Source organism: Falco rusticolus, chromosome 1, assembly GCF_015220075.1.
Source record: "Falco rusticolus isolate bFalRus1 chromosome 1, bFalRus1.pri, whole genome shotgun sequence".
Taxonomy (NCBI): domain Eukaryota; kingdom Metazoa; phylum Chordata; class Aves; order Falconiformes; family Falconidae; genus Falco; species Falco rusticolus.
The window spans coordinates 110,534,055-110,555,963 of record NC_051187.1 but is presented as its reverse complement, the minus strand read 5'-3'; the positions used below and the strand labels follow the sequence as shown (position 1 = coordinate 110,555,963).

General features: G+C 39.2%; 1 protein-coding gene across 4 annotated transcripts in view; it reads right to left on the bottom strand.

Moving 5' to 3' along the window:
• WDFY3 (WD repeat and FYVE domain containing 3) overlaps positions 1-21,909 on the bottom strand; it is a 185,192-nt gene that overhangs the window by 77,894 nt on the left and 85,389 nt on the right. For 3 of the 4 annotated variants that reach the window (XM_037396249.1, XM_037396260.1, XM_037396258.1), the window contains exons 9-15: positions 20,478-20,644; positions 17,150-17,617; positions 15,460-15,558; positions 11,574-11,767; positions 8,938-9,395; positions 6,709-6,792; positions 1,300-1,477 (exon numbers count right to left, since the gene is read on the bottom strand). In XM_037396249.1, the coding sequence (XP_037252146.1) occupies positions 1,300-1,477; positions 6,709-6,792; positions 8,938-9,395; positions 11,574-11,767; positions 15,460-15,558; positions 17,150-17,617; positions 20,478-20,644 (1,648 nt within the window). The remainder of the gene's footprint in view (positions 1-1,299; positions 1,478-6,708; positions 6,793-8,937; positions 9,396-11,573; positions 11,768-15,459; positions 15,559-17,149; positions 17,618-20,477; positions 20,645-21,909) is intronic. The other variant, XM_037396261.1, reaches the window with a different exon arrangement.

Sequence of the window (21,909 nt, the reverse complement as noted above, 5' to 3'; positions counted from 1 at the left end):
GCTCCATTCCCCACCCCGCTTTGGGCTCGGCCAGCCAGCCAGCCTTTTACCCAGCCCGGAGCGCACACGTACAGGCCGCGAGCAGCCGGTTTCCCCAGGAGATGCTGTGGGACACGATGTCAAAGGCTTTACTGAAGTCCAGGTAGACAGCACCCACAGCCTTTCCCTCATCCATGAAGTGGGTCACCTTGTCACAGGAGGAGATCAGGTTCATCAAGCAGGACCTGCCTTTCATACACCCCTGCTGGCTGGGCCTCATCCCCGGGCTGATCTGCACATGCTGCGTGATGGTGCTCAGGATGACCTGCCCCGTAACCTTCCCCATCACCGAGGTCAGGCTGACAGGCCTGTAGCTCCCTGGACCCTCCTTCTGGCCCTTCTTGTAAACTGACACCACATTTGGTAACTTCCAGTCAACTTAGACATCCCCAGTTAGCCAGGTCTGCTGGTAAATGATGGCAAGTGGCTGAGTGAGCGGTTCCCCAGCTCCCTCAGTACCCTCGGCGGTCCCGTCCTGCCCCATAGACTTGTCTGTGTGTCCAAGTGGAGCAGCAGGTCACTGACCATTTCCCCTTGGATTATGGGGGCTTCATTCTGCTCCCCATCATTACATCTACAAATTTTAAAATATCTGCAACACAACTGTCAAATTAATGCCCCGAAGACAGAAAGTTGCCACACTGATCACCAGTAGAGCACAAGAAAGAGGAGTCAAGTCTAGTAATTCTTGTAAGCTTTCAGATTTTTTTTTAATTACTTTTTTTATTTAAAGAAAGTGTGTTCTTCAGGGAAGACATCTCAAACAAGAAATACTTTAGAAACTCCAGAAAATGTCCAACAAATCCTTTACATCCAAACCACCAGTAGAGGTTTTGCTTTGGGAATTGTACAAAGGAGGCCATAGAATTTTGGAAGTAGAACACAGTCCACCTATTTCAAACAGCACATACACAGCAAGGCATAATGTCCAATCTCATGTCCTCCTCATACTACACGTTAACACAATACATCAGGGAAAATGTGAATTAATCACAGTGTTTAGAGACTTGATCTGATGGTCACTGCAGAAATTTCTTTAAATTTACATTGTTGCCAGGAGTTTGAAAGAGACAAAACAAAACAAAGCCTATGAAATAGAGGACTGATAGAAATAAGTTTAAGTCACCAGTTATTCATCTGTGAAATGTATTAGTTTCTCAGCACAAAATGAGACTACATAATTTGTTTTCCTATTTGCCATAGCCAACCTTTTTCCCAGTCACTCTCAAAACTTAAGACAGCAGAAATTTTTTTCCCTACCTCTGGGTGTGTAGCTGATCCAACAGAGGCCAGAAGATCCAGCATCGCGAGCATAGCACCAGGGTGGATAATGACTGCATCAGAGCTTTGTATGGATGTGGGTCCTGTTTGGAGTTTCATATCAGTTATGTTTTTCTGAGGGCAAACAGGTGGTGTTGAAACAGAATGATATGCATGCCTGCAGGACAGAAAACATCTCGTGGTTACAACACCCATCTATTACGAGCTTTGCATATTTCAAACAGATGTAAAGTTGAACTGGCCTATACACATTACTCCCCTCTCCCTTCTCTTCCCTCAGACCAAGTACTTTCCTCTTCCCAAACCTGTTGGACATGTTTCCCCAAAGACAAACTGGAAGAGTTTCAATCTCTCAACTATGCTTGAACTCAGAAGCCTTTTCCCCAGGTGCTATGCAGTTTGAAGAACGGAAAGGTTGCCTTTATTGCCTCCCTCTTTTCATTCTAGTTGTGGTAGCAGCACACAGCAACAGCAGCATGCAAGCCATCACTGCTCCTGTTCTGGAGAATGAATTCATCTCTGAATACATTTCTCCCCATTTGCTTTTCATTAACAACTGACTACAAAACACGCTATCACAAAATGCTCAGCAATCTCTGATTAGCCTACAAGAACAGAAAGTATGATCTCAGTCTTTCTGTAACTGCTATGGCAATTTAGTTTTACATAAAGCTGCTTTATTCTGATCAAGGGAAAAGAGGCTTTGACACTGACTTAGAAGCAACCACTTGTGCTGAGAGTTGTAGATGTGTTTCTCATTGAAACTCAGAGTTATCAGCTTGATGCCATTTTTCTATCAGCAGCAGATTCAACACACAAACAGCATGAGCAGCTTACTGAACATATGCTTTCAAGATGTTGCTTTCAAAGCAAAAGACAGCTCGAAAGGCTCACGCTCACCATGAAAACAGAACAAAAACCACAACCAAAGTCACCCATATTCTTACAGTATTTAACATATATTCTTATATGTAAAAAGAAAGAAAACAAACTCTGTGTAACCATTTTTCTTGCAGATCAAATATCACCTGCTGTTTTACAAGAAGTGAATCCAGCGAAAAACGGGTCTCTTCCTATCAAATCAGTTGAGACACTTTCTCTCGTGTTCTCATTGACAAGAGATTTACCCAACCCCTAACTCTAACAGAAATAACACTTGGAGACTCACTGTGCCTCACCCATTAGGCACTTCCAACTAGGAAATCTTTTCTCCTGGGGGAAAAACAGGACGTAGATGGGAGACGAGGATGGCTGCAAGTGCAATTCTGTCCTAAACACTCTGAACGCTGCATCTCAAACACACCTGTACCCACCCCAGCAAGAAACTTCATTTGTGGAGAAAGGCTGAGGCAATGGATTATTTAGCCTAAGACAGGACACTAGAAAGTACAGCACAACCTTCTTGTGCTGGTTGGAAAATAGCTGGATAAATAACATTCCAACAAAAGTGTTTCTATTGAAAAGGCTAATAGCAGATCAACAACTCTGCATCTGAACAATCCAAGAGCACTTTTTAAAAGAGAGTTTTGGAAGAAAGATGAAATTACTGATGCTTTATTCAGCTAACACTGACGGCAAACATGAAATAGTATGGAAATTCTATTGTAACCACTAAAAAAAAAAAGCCTGCCCAAATAAATTTTTCTAGTGTTTTTCAGACTCTCTAACCATCAATTTCCTAAACTTCTCTAGCAGACTCACCGACTGAAACATCTGGCAGGCAGAAGGCAGCTTTGTTATGCCTTTCAAAATTAAGTGGAATTAAGAACAGCAGAACAATTGGTAAATACTGTCATAGAGAGATGTTATCTCAACCCTGTTCTGTCTTAATGCAGAGACTGAAACATGGGCAATTGTTTCTCATGCATCCTAGCACTCCATCTGAAGAAAACTGCTACTGCTTTCCAATGTCACCTTGAGTGTCTCAATGCAACTTTTAAAGGACACAGTTTAAAAACTCAACATCCATTTGTATTTTAGAACGCTCTTCAGTCTAGTGAAATTCCACTCCCCAATACACTCCTGAAGATCAAGCTTCTATCCACTTTTAAGCATAAATTTTATTTCTAAGCACTCTCATCTGCACTATTACATTCACCTCATTAGGTAAACTCTGAGGCTGTAACACAGTAGTACAGTGACAGCCTGATAAAAACATGAGCCATTGCTCAGTATGATTCATGAATAAGCACATGATCCTGGCCTGAAACGGTCTAGACTTCAATATTACATACAACAAACTGAAAAGGGAAGACAGGCAAGGCTAGCCTCGTTGCTTTTCTGTTAGCAATCGAAGTAAAAGTTATGTCCTTCAAGCATGTATTATTGGAAGTGTCCACATAGTTTTAAAATACATTCTGTTTTTTCTATATAAGGAACACTTGTATCAAAACAACCAAAAAAAGTTCAAAAAGATTTCCTAGGCAGGGAAAATAAAATAGATCCTACAAAATCCTGCCAAAGGATTTGCACTATGGGTCAGTGCAAAACCTGCAAAAAATAAATTTAACCATGCTTACACATTTTTTTAGGATCCTTTTAAACGAGAAGAAGGGAAGAAGGAGACAATGGAAAAAGGCATCTGAAGATGACAGACAGCTCACACATCTGTCTAATTTAACAAAAAATAAAACTGAAAAAAATATTTAAGTTTAAATTATATAATTAAGTACAAATCTTTATAAGAATTATAACACTATTTTCATCTGGAAAGAAATACATAAGGTTTATTATAGATAAACCCCCTGCATATCATTCCCCAGAATAATCACCATCCAAACTTTGTGAAAACAACGGCTGAAGTATTTTAAAGTTAAAGCTACATTCTGTTCTCTACTTCACCTTGTCAGGCCCAAAGCATCCTCTCAGAGAGCGAGAGGGAGTGTGCCTTGTGTCAAGGTAAGCTTTTTCTACCAAAATCTCCAGCTATCAAACAACCAGCACAAAGCTGTAGTTTTTCATTCAAATTATACAGGAGAGGTAGAAGAACAATGCACTCCAGACAGCAGGGGGGACACATATGCACTCCCATCCCAACGCATGTGCTTAAGCAGTCCTACCTACTCTGTTTACACAAGGGTAACACTTGGAGGGCACCATTCCTCAGGGAATTTACAGTTTTGAGAAGTGGCAGAGTATTTGAGAGAGAATATTAGCACATCTATGTATCCAGAACCATTCTAGACTGTGTGCATCAAAACCAGAACTGTACTATTTTTGATTGTAAGAATTATTTGTTTGCATAGTGTCTGCTTGCTCTTTTAGCAAACAACACGGGGCGCTCTCTCAGGCGCTTGTCTTAAGAGTCAAAAGGCAGAAATCCAGGCCACAACAACAAGGGAGATCCCAGGAAACAAAGTAAAGGAGACAGAAAACAAGAAAAGCGCAAACACTTCTCTCAGAAGAGTTAATTTCAACAGAATCTGACTGTACCTGACATTTTAAAAGAGGAAAAAAAAAAAAAAAATACCATTGGACTAAGATGTTTATTTTTGAAAGAAGGAAGATCCCAGCTATTGGCACTGAATTCACCAGGAATGACAAACATGACACTGAACAACTGTGAGAAAGTGACAGCTGCTCAAACAGACCTTTTGAAAAGCCTAGCCCTGTCTGTTTTTTTACTTGAAAACATGCTTTACAGAAGAGATCTGAAAAGTTGTACAGGCCAGAATGATGATTCTTTCTGTGCACTTTTGCTTGGAGTCTTACACAACTTGTTATCACCCAAAGGCCTTTTTTGTTTGTTAAGATCCATATCAAACACAGTCCTTCACCTCAGCAAGTACCCACATTACTATACAGGTGCTTACCTAAATCGCCCAAAGCATCCCAAGGGATACTGACTTTTTAAACCATCCAATCTTTAACTCACCTTTTATCACATGGCTTTCAGATTTCATTTTCAGTACTACAAAAAACACACACAGGAAGCCTAACATATCTTTCATATATACATATATTTATATTTTAAGTACCAGGCTGCACCAGCTACCCATCTGGCACACTTTCATTCATTATGCCCTGGAGTCAGCTCCTGCTTGGCACGCATTGCATGCATTCTGCTGCAAGCCTTTGCGTACCTGCGTGTTTGAGTAATTCAGTGAACCTCAGCAGCCATGCCAGTTATACCTGGCAGAACAGCAAAATGTAGTAAAGGAAAAGGCAATCCATAATGCTACAGAGATTAATATCAGAGCTGCAGCAGTAAAATCCTCCACAGGAGGCTGTTTTCCTTTAAGTTGCTTCAGAGTAAGCAAGAGGGAAAGGAGTTTGGCAGCTAAGGTTTTTCCTCTGTGAACAGCAGTTGCTGCATTTGCTCATAAATGCCTCAGTGTCAGAAAAGAAAGGAAATGACAGTCTAAGATGTTCTGGTTTATTGGAAAAGTTGCCTTGCCCAAGCCAGTCCCTGACTTGGGTAATATCACTCAGAAAGACAAAAAAAGGCTTCTCTTTACTAACTTGCTCAAGTACAAACATTTCCTTTCAAAGCAGTTTCCAAAAGCAAAATCTGTTACATTCCAAATACGAAACTTGGTGGCATATTTTAAGCCACACACCAAGGAAGAATGATAGTATTTTCTACACATGACACCTGCACCTCAGATAACCTATTCTTTCAAACGTCTTTTTAGTGTCAGAAGCAAATCTCTGCCTAACCTGCATTTTCAGAAAACAAATGGCTGCCCTCTTCCACAGGGGCTCCAGGAAAAATCTCCTTTTCTTTATTTGCACAGGCCTGTAAGTCACACTATTGCTGAATCAGTAAACTTTTTTTTTTTTTTTTAAGAGAAAATAATCTATCAGACAGTAAGATGCATAAGAAAAGACAGCAGCTTGGCAGGGAAGTAGATGTTAGGATTTCTGAATTGTGCTATTGGTGCTTGCTTTTCAAACCTTTTAATTTAGCATGCCTCTACATCATTTGTTAGTCAAGTACTGACAGGTTCACTGTTTATTTTTCATTCTGTGCAATTACTAACACCCCATCCACCTTCCAACTGAAAGTATCTTTTCTTGATAAATCAGTCAAGAAAACAGAAATCCTGCTGTATTAATTGGTCTACTAGCATAGTCTGAACTACTTTGAACTGCTCCTGAGTGTGTCATTTATACCTCCCTTAGATCATTTCTTATACTAGACCTTATTTGGTTTTGAATCATGAACTCCATGCAGTGCTTCAGGAGTCTGGAGACATCTTTAATCCCATCTGTTAGAGTCACTACGAAACATACCTTTACATTTATTTTATTCAGTAAACATACAAGTGAAAATGCACACCTCAGAAAGAAATAGCAACTTGAGAGAAAAATTCCCCCAAAACTGAGAAACACAACAGTGAGAGAGAAATCAGAAGTGAGATCAACTTCTCTTTGAAGGGTCGGTACCTTTTCCTGGACAAAGCTGGCGTACCCCAGGGAGAGGGGAGAGAAGTCTCATTTGTCAGGCAAGGAGGGATCTGTTCTGCACGACTACAGACAAAACAGACAGGGGTAGGACAGAGAGGTTAGAGAAGAAACCAGAAGCCATAAGCTTGTTAGTTTTACAAAAGCACCAATAAAACCATTAATAGGATCTATTTTTCAGAAACAACACAGGTGAGACGAAGGACACTACAGAACAACACGCATCAGGTAAAACATGGACATGCAAAACATATGCTTGTTTTACAGTAGGACTCTGCAGCGCTTGTTCATTATTCTGCAGAGGTTTACTGATATGACCACACCAGCGAAACAGAACATCTTTCAGTGTTGAAGAGTGGAAATTGAGAGGAGAAAGTAAAACCTCAGTAAATTAAGCATAACTAACATGAGTAAGAAATAAAAAGCAATGTAAACTTTAGGAAGAATGATGATCAGAAAATTTAAGAAGAAAGAATGCAGTCATGGAAGATTACAGCCAAAAAACACCAAAAAATGAACTTAATGAGATAACTTATGCAAACAATACCAGGGGATTTACTTACCCCTTTGACCCCTCATACTCTACTGTCAGCCAGTGTTATAACTTCTACAGTACATCCAACGCATTTTTAATATGCCTTTCCCTGCCCCTAGCTAAATGCCTTAATGATACTTTAAAATGAGATCAAGTAGATTGATTTCTGTTTTTGGCTTTTAGTTTGGGGGTGGGTGGGTGGGTGTGTATGTTGTTGGTTTGTTGTTTTTTCTTTTTATGTTTTGTTTGTGGGGTGTTTTTTTTTAAGCAAGAGAAAAGCATTAAGATTTGCTGCTTTGGAGGCAAAATGTTAAAACGTTCATTAGCAAGAACACAAAGTTTGTACTACTAGTCAGCTAGCTTAAGAAAGCCTGACCAACGGGCAGCTCCATTAATACCTCAATGTACACAGCCATACCTTCAACACTTGGAAAATCAGACCCTGTTTTGACTAACTAGGTAGCCCATCTTATTAAAACAGGGTCACATGTATAAATAGCTGGGGTGCAGAAGCTCCAAGGTCCCAGAAACTAAGCTTAGACCTGTGATTTACTTTTTTGTACCTTAAATTATGGTCGAGAACTATTTTAAGACAAGCCAATCTTCAACACATATTTCATTAAGTTTTGTTGTGATTTTGAATCAACTTTAAGACACATATTACTGTTCATTTCAAATCTCAAGTATAATTTAAATTCTAATTGTTTAACTCTAGGAGAGTCTCCCAGTTAAATTAAAAAACCCCAGTAATTTACAGACTAGTTAGAACTTTAAAGAACATACCAATCCATCTAAAACAAGATGTCTAGTCTAGATGTGTTCAGTAACAAGGAGGCTCAGAGGAGACGTTATCGCTCTCTACAACGACCTGAAAGGAGGTTGTAGGCAGGTGAGGGTCCATCTCTTCTCCCAAGTAACAAGCAACAGGACAAGAGGAAGAAGCCTCAGGTTGCAACAGGGAAGGTTTAGATCAGATGTCAGCAAAATTTTCTGCACTGAAAGGGCTGTCAAGCATGGGAACAGGCTGCCCAGGGAAGTGGTTGAGTCACCGTCCCTATTTAAAAGATGTGTAGATGTGGTAATTTGGGACATGGTTTAGTGGTGGACTTGGCAGTGCTAGGCTAACAGTTGGACTCAACAACCTTAAAGTGTCTTTTCCAACCTAAACGATTCTATGATTCTAAATTTGTCATTAAATTATCTAATTACTTAAAGTCCCATATCAAAGAAAACATGAAGTTAAGGTGTGATGTTCAAAACCCAATTTTTCATTTGACTTAATAAAAATACAAAAATCTAGTAGTTCTGTACAACAAAGCAACCAGACAGTCTGCCTATCAATCAACAGGTTGCTTCAACACATCAAATGTAACCATAAACTGACACCCCTATCCTAATTGCTGCCATGACAAAAACATTCAGCATCAGAGAGAACGCTGCATACCCTGGAGAACACCAGTAAGCTAAGTCAATATTTGGTCAGATGTTGACACCTTCTATTCCTCTCACTGGTGTGAGGGAACAAAGAAATCAATTGAAATAGAAATACAAAAGTTTGCAATGAATGTATTCAACGAAAACTATTTGTGGGAACACTGCAGGGGGGTGGGGGGTGGGGGTGGCAGGTACAACAGGAAGAGAAAAATAATAATAAAAACAAGCAGCAAAGTTCATACCTGTCAAAAGAATCTGTTGCTACCTTGTAGAGGTAAATAAAAAGTTTGCTGCAGTGTCTTAGTGTAGGTGACACAGAATCCAGGGATATTAGGTCATCCTCCAAAAGTCTTTGAAATAGTTGTGTATTTGAAGGGAAGACATTCAAGGGACTTATTTTTCTCAAGTCTGAGAAGCAGCCAAGTAATCGAACAGCATCTGCCAGTTTTTCATACTGGATCTCTGTTTTGAAGAAATGAGAGTTGGCTGGCTCATAGCGCATTGCTGCAGTCAATGTGCAGAACACAGTGTGAAGCAGTTCAAACACTTGATTCTGGTTTACTTTCTCCCAGCCATTCTTAGGTGGTGAGCACAAAGATCTTTCCATAGCAACGAGTAAGGATGTGACATACACAAATCCACCAACTTTTCTAAAAACAGTTCTTGTGCGGTGACTTTCTCTCAGCACTGAGAGGAGGGCCTATGGACAAAACAAACAATCAAAACAAAGAAGAAAAAAAAGCAGCAGGCATTACAAACAGCTTGGAAAAAAGTAGGACTGCTTTTGTTTGATATGCTAACAAAATCCTCCTGTCATTTGTCAGACTTTGGTAATGCCTGAAGTCTCCAAAGATCAGCTTTGTACTGTAAGAGTCCCCATCTTCAAGAGCTTACAAAATAAAAAGAGAAAACGTGGTGGGGGAAAGTAAAGCGTTGCCCTTAATTTAGAAATAAGAAATTCAGGAGGTAAATAAACCTTCCAACAGAAAAGACTTGACCAAGCCTAGAAGAGAACCCAAAATCCCCAGGTAATTCCCTTAGTGATAAGGCAGAGACTACAGCTATTGGAAAGAAATATACTCTGCCATCATACTTCACAAACAATTTCAAATAAAAGTGGGCAAACAATTGGCTGTAGCAATGAGACATCTAAACCTCAGACCATCTTAACACAGGTGTGCTCAAAATCTACAATGCATAAGCACTTGGCAGCTATGAAGCCACAACAGCACTCAAAAGATAACGGCACCAAAGAATTAGTCCAAAAATTCACTTAGTTTTAGCCTTCCTCTATAATGAAACCCATAAATCTCTGCATTGAGTGAAACCCAATCTTAAGAGTTTCTGTTCAAAAATAAGCCTGAGAGAAACAAAAATGGATAAAACCTTCTTTGCTGAACAAATACAAAGCCACAGTATAAGAAGTGGAAACTACATGAATATAGCCACTAGAGAATAATAATACTCATTTAATCTGTGAAATTTGGGGGTGGGGAAGCCCATCCACCCAAGCAGACACAAACAAAAAAACCAGCTGTCACGGAAAGTTTGACCCACATGTGAATATGGAATATAGAAGAAAAAGTACCTCTACATGAAGCACCACAAACAACAGAAAGATGTTATTGACACAGAAAGATAGGCTAAGAGGGACAGGGAATCTTCCACGACCAAGAGTTTACTAGTTGGTTTTTTTTGGTTTGTTTTTTTTTTTGTTGTTAAAGAACTCAGAAGGTGAGTACTGAAATAGTTAAGACTGTCATTCCTTTGAAGACAGTATCTCCTTTCCTGCCAAAGCTGGATTAACAGTAAGAAACACATCACTGCACCATTCTGGGCTGTCAGTTTCATAACCAAAAGTTCTGAAAGCAGCACTGATGGAAGATAAATACAACAGGTCAGATGAAGGACAGAAACCCTAACTTTGGGTGTTAAGTCCACTGGGGAACTGCAATATCCTTTCTCTCCCCTTAAGTATCATGAATGAGACATGCTCAAAACCAACTGTAGACCCTGATAGACAAAATGAGTCAAATGAAGCATTTTGTTACTAGCTTTCCTTTCTGTCTTTTGGAATAATATATAGCTGCTCATCTATCTGTCAGAGAAGTATTACAGCTCCTTTTAACAGAGATGAACCTAGATGTCTCAGAGTTCTCTCTGGTAAGACTCATTTACTTACTACTACTTGCCTCAGCTTTTTTATCCTGAAATAACATTATTATGTTAATCTACAAAAATAACATTAGCTATTCTAAGAAGAAATTATAGGTCTAGATTAGCAACAGCAAATCTAATACAACAGAGAACAGATGAGAGCTTTCTCTCTCCTCCACTCACAGCCTTACCCTCCTACCTTTCCACTATTTTGCTTAAGCAAGCAAGTTCTTCAGCTTTATCTTCTACTATGGTCACTATGATTTACATTTATACTAACTAGTTCAGCATTTATAACTAAAAAAAATTGGTAAAATAAAGTATATCTGCCACAGGAAAATGCAGGCACTGAAAATAAACTTAAGCGTTACATGCTTGCTTTTTCCCCCCCCCAAGTACTCTCACTATTTCTAAATGAATAATGCTCTGCTAGGGAAGATTAGCATTAACTGTAGAACCTCATTTCCTACCCACTGAAGCTGATAACAAGTGATGATGCTAAAAACACATACTCACTCACTAGCCTTCATCTCTGATTTGAAACCTGGCATGGACAGATGGAAGAAAATAAAAACCGTGCATCAAATGTATGCGTTTCAACTCTAGAGACAATCTACATTCATTAGCTAAATGCCACCCATCCAATCCAATCCCCTTCTCAATGTTTTCTTTTTTAAAACAGAAGTTTAGGAGCAAGAATCCCAAGCAGTACTTCATTTACCCTTAAGATGTCCGTTTTCAGCTGCAGTTCCGTAGGTGGAGCAGAGTGCATCAGTCCCAACAAAGTGCCCATATCATCTTCTCCACTAGGTGATAACACCAACTGCTGGATGATCATCAGGGCATGCTGTCGACACTGGGGATACTTTACTATGTTGTGCACGCATCTTGCACCGCCAAATTCCCTGAAAATACCTAGTCAAAAAGAGGCACATGGGGATAAGCACATAAGCAGTATGAAAAATACAATCAGTAACAATTAATGACAACAGCAAAACATGAAAGGTATTTGTTTTCATTTCTACAGATTGAATGGCAGAGGTTTAGCCCTACGGATGTTTAGTGACTTACTACTACTTTTCCACTCCTACCACAAATAACAGCGGAACTTGAATGACATTCTTCTGACAGTATTTTCCACTAAGGGTGTTGAGTACAAGGATGCAGGTCAGTTCTAAGAATTTGCTCAATAACTCTGTTACTCAACAGTAGTTACTCTTTCAGAGTTAGAGCTCAGAGTCACAAAATGAAACAAAAAATACAGCAAATCCTCCATCTTTAGTGAAGACTATATGCTGTTTTGGTTAAGGATAGTGTTCATACTGATTTAGTTCACTGCCAAAAATATAACTAGGCTGCTTCTGGACAAGACAAGCAAACTAGGAACAGTGGTTAAGAAGTTACTTGGTCTATTCACAAAATTTGTAAGATTCTACAGAAGTTTTTTTGTGGCAAGACCTACCACTGTAGAGGTAAAGCTTAAGTCAAATAATGGTTCTCAAGCTTACTAGATACTCAGAAGAACACATGTGCAATATTAACTGAAAATTAAATCAAAATTGATTCTGAAAACATCATAAAACCCAAACCGGAATACACATGGCACATATAATGTGTGTTTAGCACAGTGACAGCACCTAGAATACTGCCCTATCTTAATTACTGAAGATGAAAACAGAGTAGGGAAATAGATCAATGCTGCATTACTGCACCAAAAGCAATCATTTTCCTTGTGACCATAAACTAAAAGAGCAGTTTAAATGACCAAGTTCAGGAATAACAAGCTGGTCAGGACAATGTTTATTCCCTCTAATGTACATATACAAGTCTTCATCCCACTATCCATTGCCGATTTCAGGCCTCCTGCTTTCTCTGATGTTCTTTGGATGAGGTATGGACTTGGACAAGGCAAAAGGAGAGGTCTCAGACCCTGAGACAGTTAAGTGTGTTGCATTCCTTTACAGGCAAAGAGCATCTCCTCAGTGGTCAGGTCTCTTGTTTTCAGAGAGATTGAGGTAACATTTCATTCTTCTCCTACTCTCAGTCCAGGTTCTCTACTATCCAGTGAGCCTGTCTGGGTCTGGACACTCAAAACGTCTTGTTTGAGATTTGGTTATCAGTTATGCGATATTCAGGAAACCTTATCAGAGATACTGGTTGAAAATCAGAAGCCAAGCTTTGCGTGTGGTATGAATCACTGCAAGGCTGCATAATGTCTATTTATGCCTCTGTGATGACCTAAAACCTCTGCTGGCCTCTGGATACAATGCCACTGGGCTTACATCCCAGTCACACTGCGCAGACAGCAACCACAACTTCTTCGATAAATGGTTTAACTCCTCCTGTACAGCTCCGTCGTACTCCTGAACTTGGAGAGCTACTGATGAAATGAGGCCCTTGAAACTCTCCAAGAGTCCTCAGAAACACCTGTGGCATCACCCCACAGTCCTGATGTGTTTTATACTACCGCATGTTGTTTCTCTGGTAAATACTTGGAGATTAACTCAGTACCAAGAAGCAGCAATGAGGTACTGCTGCTTCAGGCAGTATGGAACACCATTAAGCAGCAGCCAAGGATTTGTCACAAGTCAGGTGGATGCTACCACAGTCAGAATATAATCCATACCTCACAGGAACAAGGCTCAGGTTCCACAGATGCTGGCACCACGCAGGTACATATAGACCAGTCCTGTGAACCATCAGCTGCTGCTTCTAAAATACAATGCAGTTCTAGTCCTTCAGAGATGTTAACATCACATACTTAACACCAACTCCTCCTATTCATCTGTAGAAATCAAACAATCCTGAGCTTTTTTGGGTTTCGGGTTGGTTTTTTTCCTCCCCCATTTTCTCCTTATATGGAAGCCCTGCCTTTGCGTCACTCCTTTCTCGCCCATTTCTGACTCTGCCTTTTCTTACATGGCAAAACCAAAGCTGAGCAATAAATACACAAGTATGTAATTGATTCGTGCAATTCATCTGTAATCCATACCAATTCCTCTCTAAAACCTCCTTATTTCAGCCTAATTCACTTGCTGCTTGGTTCATCATTGAACAGATTCATCTGGTAAATCAAAGATCATGGTTTTTTTCCTTTCCATTGACAGGAGAGGTAGCTTGGTGGACAAAAGGGAAGTGGCAAAGGAGAAGCATCTCCAATTCAGCAAAGCTTCTGGCAGTGTCATCCACAGCTTTCTCATAAGCAATCCGACAAAATGGTCTAAGTGCAATAATGACAGACTGAACGTGTAACAAATTGAAACATAGCTTGGAGTAACCTCTGCTTAGCTCCAATGCCTTTCCATTTTGACTAAGGGCATCCAGCTGGTGGTTATCTTGAATGCCATGAATAATTCCTTTCCCAATGGAATGAGGAACTAACTTATCAAGTATACAGACAAAGCCAAGCTCGCAGATGTTGTAAATGCTCAGTGGGTAGAAGTCAAAAGCCATCTTTGAAAATGCTTTGAAACCACAAGCTGAAACACAATAGAACTTGAAAACAAGCACAACAGTGAAATGGGACAGACAGTGCTGGAGATTACTCCAACACTAGGCCTAAATTTAAATAAAATTTTGCCCAGGCAAAAGTAGAAAAGAAACAAGTTACAAGCTTTACATCATTAGCCCAAGAGCTAACATTTAAACAGTGAGCTGTCATCCAAGCTGGACAATTTTCAGCATTTCATTCTTAAGCATTAGTCACAGATTGTATTTTCTCCTACTTAAATGAAAACAAAAACAAAACCGGAAGTGAGAAATCCCCAGTCAGAATTGAGGGAGAAAAAAAAAAAAAAAACCAACCAAAAAAAAACCAAACCACAAACTGCTGAAATAAGGATGTTTCATGGCCTCCAAGGCCAGAAACTTCCTGGTCCCTCAGGGTGGTGTCTGTTTCCCTCCACCTGCTTACTTTCTTTTTCATCTAATAGAAGAGATGAAAAGGGTTTAAAAACAATTATCACCCTTTCCCACCTTTCCCAATCTGTTATTTCAAGCTCTCAGAGACAGTTTTTACTAATACAAGATACACGTACTATGTGTCTATTTCACATACATATGTCTATCACATACATATGTCTATTTCAATGCCACTAAGTCTTGGCTCATGAAACATAACATGAACCTGCCTGACTTAAAAAAGGACACTCGTAACAGAGCCCTATTTATACACAGTGACTGGGAATATGCCTTTGAAAATGAAAAGCCTTCTTCACAAAAGATGCAAGCAATAATAACGACATTTAAGTAGACATGGCACTGTCAACAGCAAACTACAAGTCTAATTATATGCTTAAAATTTTCAATATACAACCTGTGTTACAAGCCCTACTAGAAATTATTATAGTATTGTTGGAGAATGATGGAGTACTGTGGTTGCCTTCAGGTAAACAACAGCAAAGAAACTGAAGTTAAAAAGAAAAACTAGAAAAGCTCTAGTTTATGCTGCCTGTTCTCTCTCTTGCCATTTTTTTCCAGAAAATAAAGTACGTTTTGGTGTGTTTGATTACTTGCCTGAAGATAGAAAGTCAAGACTACTCTGCTTTCAGGCATGATTTTCTGAGTGAGTTACTTATAAATATTTTGACAGTAGTTTCTCTACTCACCTGCATTTGTGTTTGATCCTTGCAGTAGTACTGTTAAGGTCTCCATAACCAATAAAGCCAGCTGCTTTTGGTCCTCAAATGAACTGTTTCTTGAATCACCTAAAAATAATTTCAGAAGCCAGAATCATCATAAAAGTCATTCTTTTGTAAGATAGATCTTGATACTTTCCACCAACAATTTTATTTTCTTTGCCTCCCCAGAGAACTGCAGTTTAACCATATTCCAAAGCAAATTGAGATTTAGTCTACACATGCATTCCTGGGAAAGCTTAACTAAGAATTTTCAGAAAAGGTATTTATAAAGACAAGAATTTAAAACAGAAGTTTCTGAGTACGTGAGCTGTGGCTGACACTGCAGCTGTCTGTGTAGTTTCATATCCCCAACTGCTATTTCTTGAAGCCACAAAACCATACCATGGCTGAAGATTTCACAGGATCTGTTCTTGTTCAGTATTCAGTACTTTAAAGAGAAGTTCCACACAAAAGCATAAAACTACATTCACATCATGACAGTAAATGTGCTGATGATTCAACAGGTGTAACAGATGAACCAACACTGCAAGTGGCATCTTAAACACAGGGTAACACTCCAGAAAAAAAGATTTATTTAATTATTCTAATAAGAAGCAAGCCACAACACAAGGGCATGCGCACCCAGGCAGTACCCTAATCAGATGACAGCTCGGTCCATTCATTTACAGGAATGTGAGAATTACTGTGTTCTTCAATGGAGTTGCTGACAACAAAGCTTTCTAACTAACCAACTGCTGCCACTCACTAATGAAGCTTCAGACAGCAAACTCAGGTGAAACATCCAACAACTATGACTAAAAAATATGTGTCACTGATGCAAACTAACTCAACTTCAGTTTGAATAAAGAATGTAAAAAAAAAAAAAAATTCTCTGTGTGTGCGTGCACATATGGAACTTGGCCCCACATGCTTCACAGGCTAAGCAGCTATGCAGCTTATCTCAGAGATGTCCAGTTCTGGAGATAACTCATTTCTTTTTTATTTTAAATATGCTATTAGAAAAATGTAGAATCAACTTTAAAAAAAAGTCTGCAAACTTGAACACATACTCCTATTAAGAGCTCAGATACATGCTTTATAGTATATTTTCAAAGTTGAGGCTAAACACAATCAAATGCACAAGTACCTTTTGTGAGGAAGAGTCTAGATCAGGGGTCCTCAAACCTTTTAACCAGGGGGCCGGCACGCGGATGAAGTGGCAGGAAGCCATCTGTGGCTGTTTGGATTCCCCCCCCAACCCCCAGCGGGGGGGTCTGTAAATACCGGGGGCCGGATTGAGGACCCTGGGGGGCCGTATCCGGCCTGCGGGCCGTAGTTTGAGGACCCCTGGTCTAGATACTACGTATTGCTCCTTCACTTGCTCTTTTCATGTTAAGTAACAAGTATTAAACCAATACATGAAAAAAACATTTAAAAAGGAAAATACGAACTGCTACTATTTTGCATTCATTCAGCATCTTCATTAAAGCTTGCCTTGAGCTTTTCACAGGACATTGAGAGAAGCAATTGAGCTTCTAAGAAGGCACAGCAGCCCCCACCAGAAGTCAGCCCTTGAGATACATATTCAGACTCTCTCGTTCCTCCTCTTCAGTGCTCACCTCTGCCATTCCCAGCCAAATAAAGACATGTATTAGTAAAATGGAAGAGCACACACTACCTTGATCATTTGGTGCCTGAGTGGGATCTTTCAGAAGGGCTGCATATTTATGAAGAAGATTTACCATCACCTCCAGAAGCCCCACTTCCCTGAAGACATCTTTAAAGATGTAGTCATGACGGGTGAACTTAAGGAGTGTCTTCATGGCAATGATGCTACACTGAAAAGAAGTGCTGGATTTTAAAAGGATGCTCACACTGATCAGTTCTTTACAGGGTATGTAATTCAAGCTGAAGACAACAAATTCCAGCATCTCAAAGTATTTGGTCTGCACTTCTGGAAGTTTAGGAATTTTCTCTGCAAACTGAGACAATGTGTGCTGTGATTCCAAAATGAAGTAGTTGGCATTGTCCGCCATATAAATATTCGTGATGGCATCAAGGATGATTTGTGCTAGATAGTTGGTTTTTGCTCTCAAAAATGCATTCTGGAGGACTGAAAATGCTTGAATATTCCTCACGCTATGACCTAAATCAGGAAATAAAGTGGGATGGGAGGAAAAAAGGAAAGAGAAAGTTCTTAATTGCCATAGACAATGAGTACACTTATTAATAATGATCCATGCATTTTAATAAGTGTGAATAACAGTGTATGTCACGTATAATACAAATATTAAAACTGATTCTTAAAAAAAGCCTTTGCACAATCACTTACATTGCAAAACCTACAATCTCCTGTTTGTTAAGGTGGCATCTTCATCTTTAAAGGTGTTTACATAAGCAGCTAAATGAAAGATCATTTCTTTAAAATAGGCAAACAAACTGACCTATTGTTAAAACGTGCAACGGAATACAGTTCTAGAGACAAAACAAAGCCTGCCTGTCATCTATCCAGGCCACAAAAAGACCCATTACAGCAACAGTAACACGTTCTGTACTCCATAACGTAGAATGAAACTGTCCTCTACAAGGATTCAGCAGGCTAAGTTTAGAGTAACAGCCATCTGTATCCCCTCACTCAACAGAGCAATAAGCAATACTCCTCAGCCAGATTCAAAGCTAGATAACATGCATGGCCACCAAATTATTCTCTTGCTTCCACTCTTTGGCAGTTGCCTGCAAGAACAAGAGAGCTACGTGCAGAGAAACACCACAGGCTGGCACAAAGCTGGCAGTTGCCTGCCTTAGGCAGACAGGCTGCTTTTGCTCAGGTCTGGATTAACAGGCATGAATGACCATACCAGTATCGGGAGGTGGCATGGGGTTGGCTTTGGCAATCAGGCCTGGGAATAAGAAAGCTTTGGCATGGTCCAGTACTGTTAATAATTAGGCAATTAAAACAAAGGGAAAGAGCTGTAAAGTGTAAGGTAGCTATAATAGTAGCACACAAAGACCTCACATGTTTAAAAGCTCAGTCAAACTTCTCGTAAGTACCTTCAAGTTGAATAAAATTTCATTAATTTAGCCGAAGAATGCATCATTTATGAGTGTTCCCTGTGGACCCCAGAATTTTCTATGGGCAGGTATTATTCTACTAAAAAGATGCCTCTAAGCCAACTTTTTCAACTTCTGTAGGAACACTACAAGTCATGGTGGACAAATCCCATGATACAGAAAACAAGTAACAGCAAAAATAATTTAAAAAATAAACAAACAAAAACCAAACAATCAAGAGTGAGAACTTGAAACACATTCTAAACAAAGCATTTAGGATGCTCTAACAATAAAATCTTATTTTCAAACAAGCTATAAGTAAACTGTTAATCTGATTTTAAAATGCTTTCATAAACAAAGAATGTTTGTTTATTACATATGCTCTGTAGAATGCTACTCTGTTCACTGTTTATAAACTAAGTTGTCCAATTTGAAAGTAAATTCAATTATCTTTGTGTCTAGCCTCACCAACTTCCCTGCCAGTATCTCTCCTGAAGGCAACAGGAAACTTCCTTGAGAACTAATATGGAACAATTTCACATACCAAAAGAATATTAACATTACATTGTAAGTCACACTCATTTGTTTCTAGAAGGACATTTTCTACATGCTTTCTTTACAATGAAAAATGCTGAAAGGGGGATTTAGGGCTTATTAAATGTGACAGGAACATAAGTAGGGACAGGTACAACTTTTTCTATTCTGATTTACTATCAATAGTTGTTTCAGGCAATCAAGTGGATTAATAAATTATCTTTGATTATTATAAGGACCTCTGAAGAAAGCAAATCTTCACCAGCTCTTCAGGTTTGAAGAACTAAAAGGATTTAAATGGAAGCAATTAAGAAAATGAGCTAATATTGTCTGCACAAAAAGACAACTTGCTAATGTAATGAAAAGCAAGTAAAAGGAACTGAGAAAAGTCATGACAAATACCAGAAAATTATTAAGTAAAAGAATTCCTTTGGAGCCTACAATAGGCTATGGTTCTCTCATGTTGTTGTATCAGAAAGGCTGATTAGCTCAAGCAAAAATTAGTATGTTATTATCAAAACATGGAGAAATTAAGCTCTGAATGTGACTATCACCTTCTTTCTCTATTTATTGCAAAGGAAAAACAATTCCCATGAACAATGAACTCTCTCAATACCAGAGAAAGGAAGTCATTGTCCAAGGAACCTAGATATCCAAGAGAAACAGCGAAAGTAAATCCACTAGCCTATAAATCTATAAATGTAACCCTATCACAAAAATTTTTCCTGTGTTCCTGGTATTACTAAATCCCATAAAAAGTTTGAGTAACAAACTAGCTCCACGGTCACTATTAAGTCTTGTATGTAACTAAGGAGTTTAGAATTTATCTGAATTTTAAGTTTATACACAGGATGTGAAAAACAAGTTTGCTTTTATAAAACATTTTCTCCCCTCAGACTTCCTTAACCTTATCTCCATATCATAATTGACTGTGGTTGCAAGTACACCACAGATTTCACCACTCTGAACACTGGTGATGAAACAAGATTTCAGCTCACAAGTTACGCTTGCCTAAGCTAACAGAAAGCAAATGAGGGTGGGGGACGGAAATCAAACCAGCACATCAGCCTTTCACATCAGGTTAGTAAGAGCAGCTTAGAATACCATAAATCAAATCAGTGCATCTCTCCATTATGATGATCTCTTACAATGTCCACACAGAAACTGTCAGCTTTGCAGTGAGAGATATTTGACTCAGCCTTTAATCCTCAGAAGACGAAAGCCCTACACTTTCTTCTTTGGGTACCAACCCCAAAATAGAACCTTTGAGACCAACAGAAGAAAGTATTTGATATGCAATCTTAGTAAAACAACATAGACTCACTTGCAAATGGTTTGTGTAGTACGCAGCTGCTCTGTATTTTGTTGTTTACATTTTAAAAACCAAAATACAAGCAGAGGGAGAAAGAAAGCAGACTCACCTTTGCCTGCAGGCTGTGGGACTGCAAATCCAGGTAGTAGGAAAGGTACTCCAGTGGTAACACCAGCTGGCTTTAATTCATTGACACCGTATGTTGTTAGGGAAGTTATCAAATTAACTAAGTCTTTCAAAGCATCCTTAGATTCAGCCTCTTTTGCCTGTTCTAATCTAAAGAAAACACAATAGATCAAGTTAGCAGCACCAGTTTATTTCAACTCAAATCACTTCAATAAGATCTCTCTCCCATTTTACTCTATTTTAGAGACCACACTTTTAGCGCTCTGTTCCTGCAGTATTTCACAAGTTCTCTGTTCATATTTCATACCATTCAGTAAAACATTATTGGATTTATGAGACCATACATTTATTTGCCATAGAAACTCACCTCATAAATCTTTCCTTGAACTCAATAGTCTGCTAAAAAGCAGTACAGACATGAAGACTTTTAAAACCCTCTTACAAACATGAAGCTATTGGATAGGGAAACACCTAGGTAGTCTGTCATTTAATAAATTCATAATTATTCTGCTAGATTCTATCTGCCACTTTGAGAGCTACTATTTTATGCTAATGAAAAGGTACCTTGGTAGAAGCCTAACACTTAAAAGCACACAATGAAACATCTTCATTAGGACTACCTTTGAACGCAAGACAATAGAAATGCTAACGTCTCATTCCAACCATTGTTCCCCAACAGCAACACATCATCAGACCAAACCCTAAAAACTGACTCCAAACCCCAGAACAATCCTCATTTTCTTTCTACTTCACCAAAAATTACAGAGTTAGTAAGTAATTAAACGTGGTTTAATCTACAGGTCTCAAGAGAAAGCTGGGGATCACAATCTCCTATTTGCTCACACAATGCGAGCTGTGTTTTATTTCTTGCTGACAAGTGACCGTGGGAGGCCTTAGAAACATCTCATTCTGCATCCTCCATCATCTTCTCAGACATGCAGCTGAATCTCCTTCAAGCAGCCATTACAGAAGCACTTAGGTCACTTATTGCCACTCTACTAATCCTCCATATGCCCTGCCCTTTCACATCGTTGAGGCGAAATTACATACTTGCTCCTTTGGTCCTCACAGGCCTCCTCTAATTTCTTATTAAGTCACCTTCTTCACGTGTCCTTCTGCATTACCAGCTCCAAAGCCTTTCTTCTTTGGTCCAGATTTCATTACCCCACATGACAATCATCTTCACAACAGTGCCACAGAGCTGAACAAATCTCTGTCAGTAGGTTTGAGCCAAATCATGTCCAGGGAGTATACATTACTGTTGTTCCTCACTGACCAATACATAGGCTTCCCCAAGATGATGCTTTTTTGAAACAAACTGTGTTTTGATTTGAAGACCAAATAAACTAAAACTTACAAGAAACGGCAAGACACATGGCCATGAAAACAGCACTCCCGTTTTGAACCATCTTCCA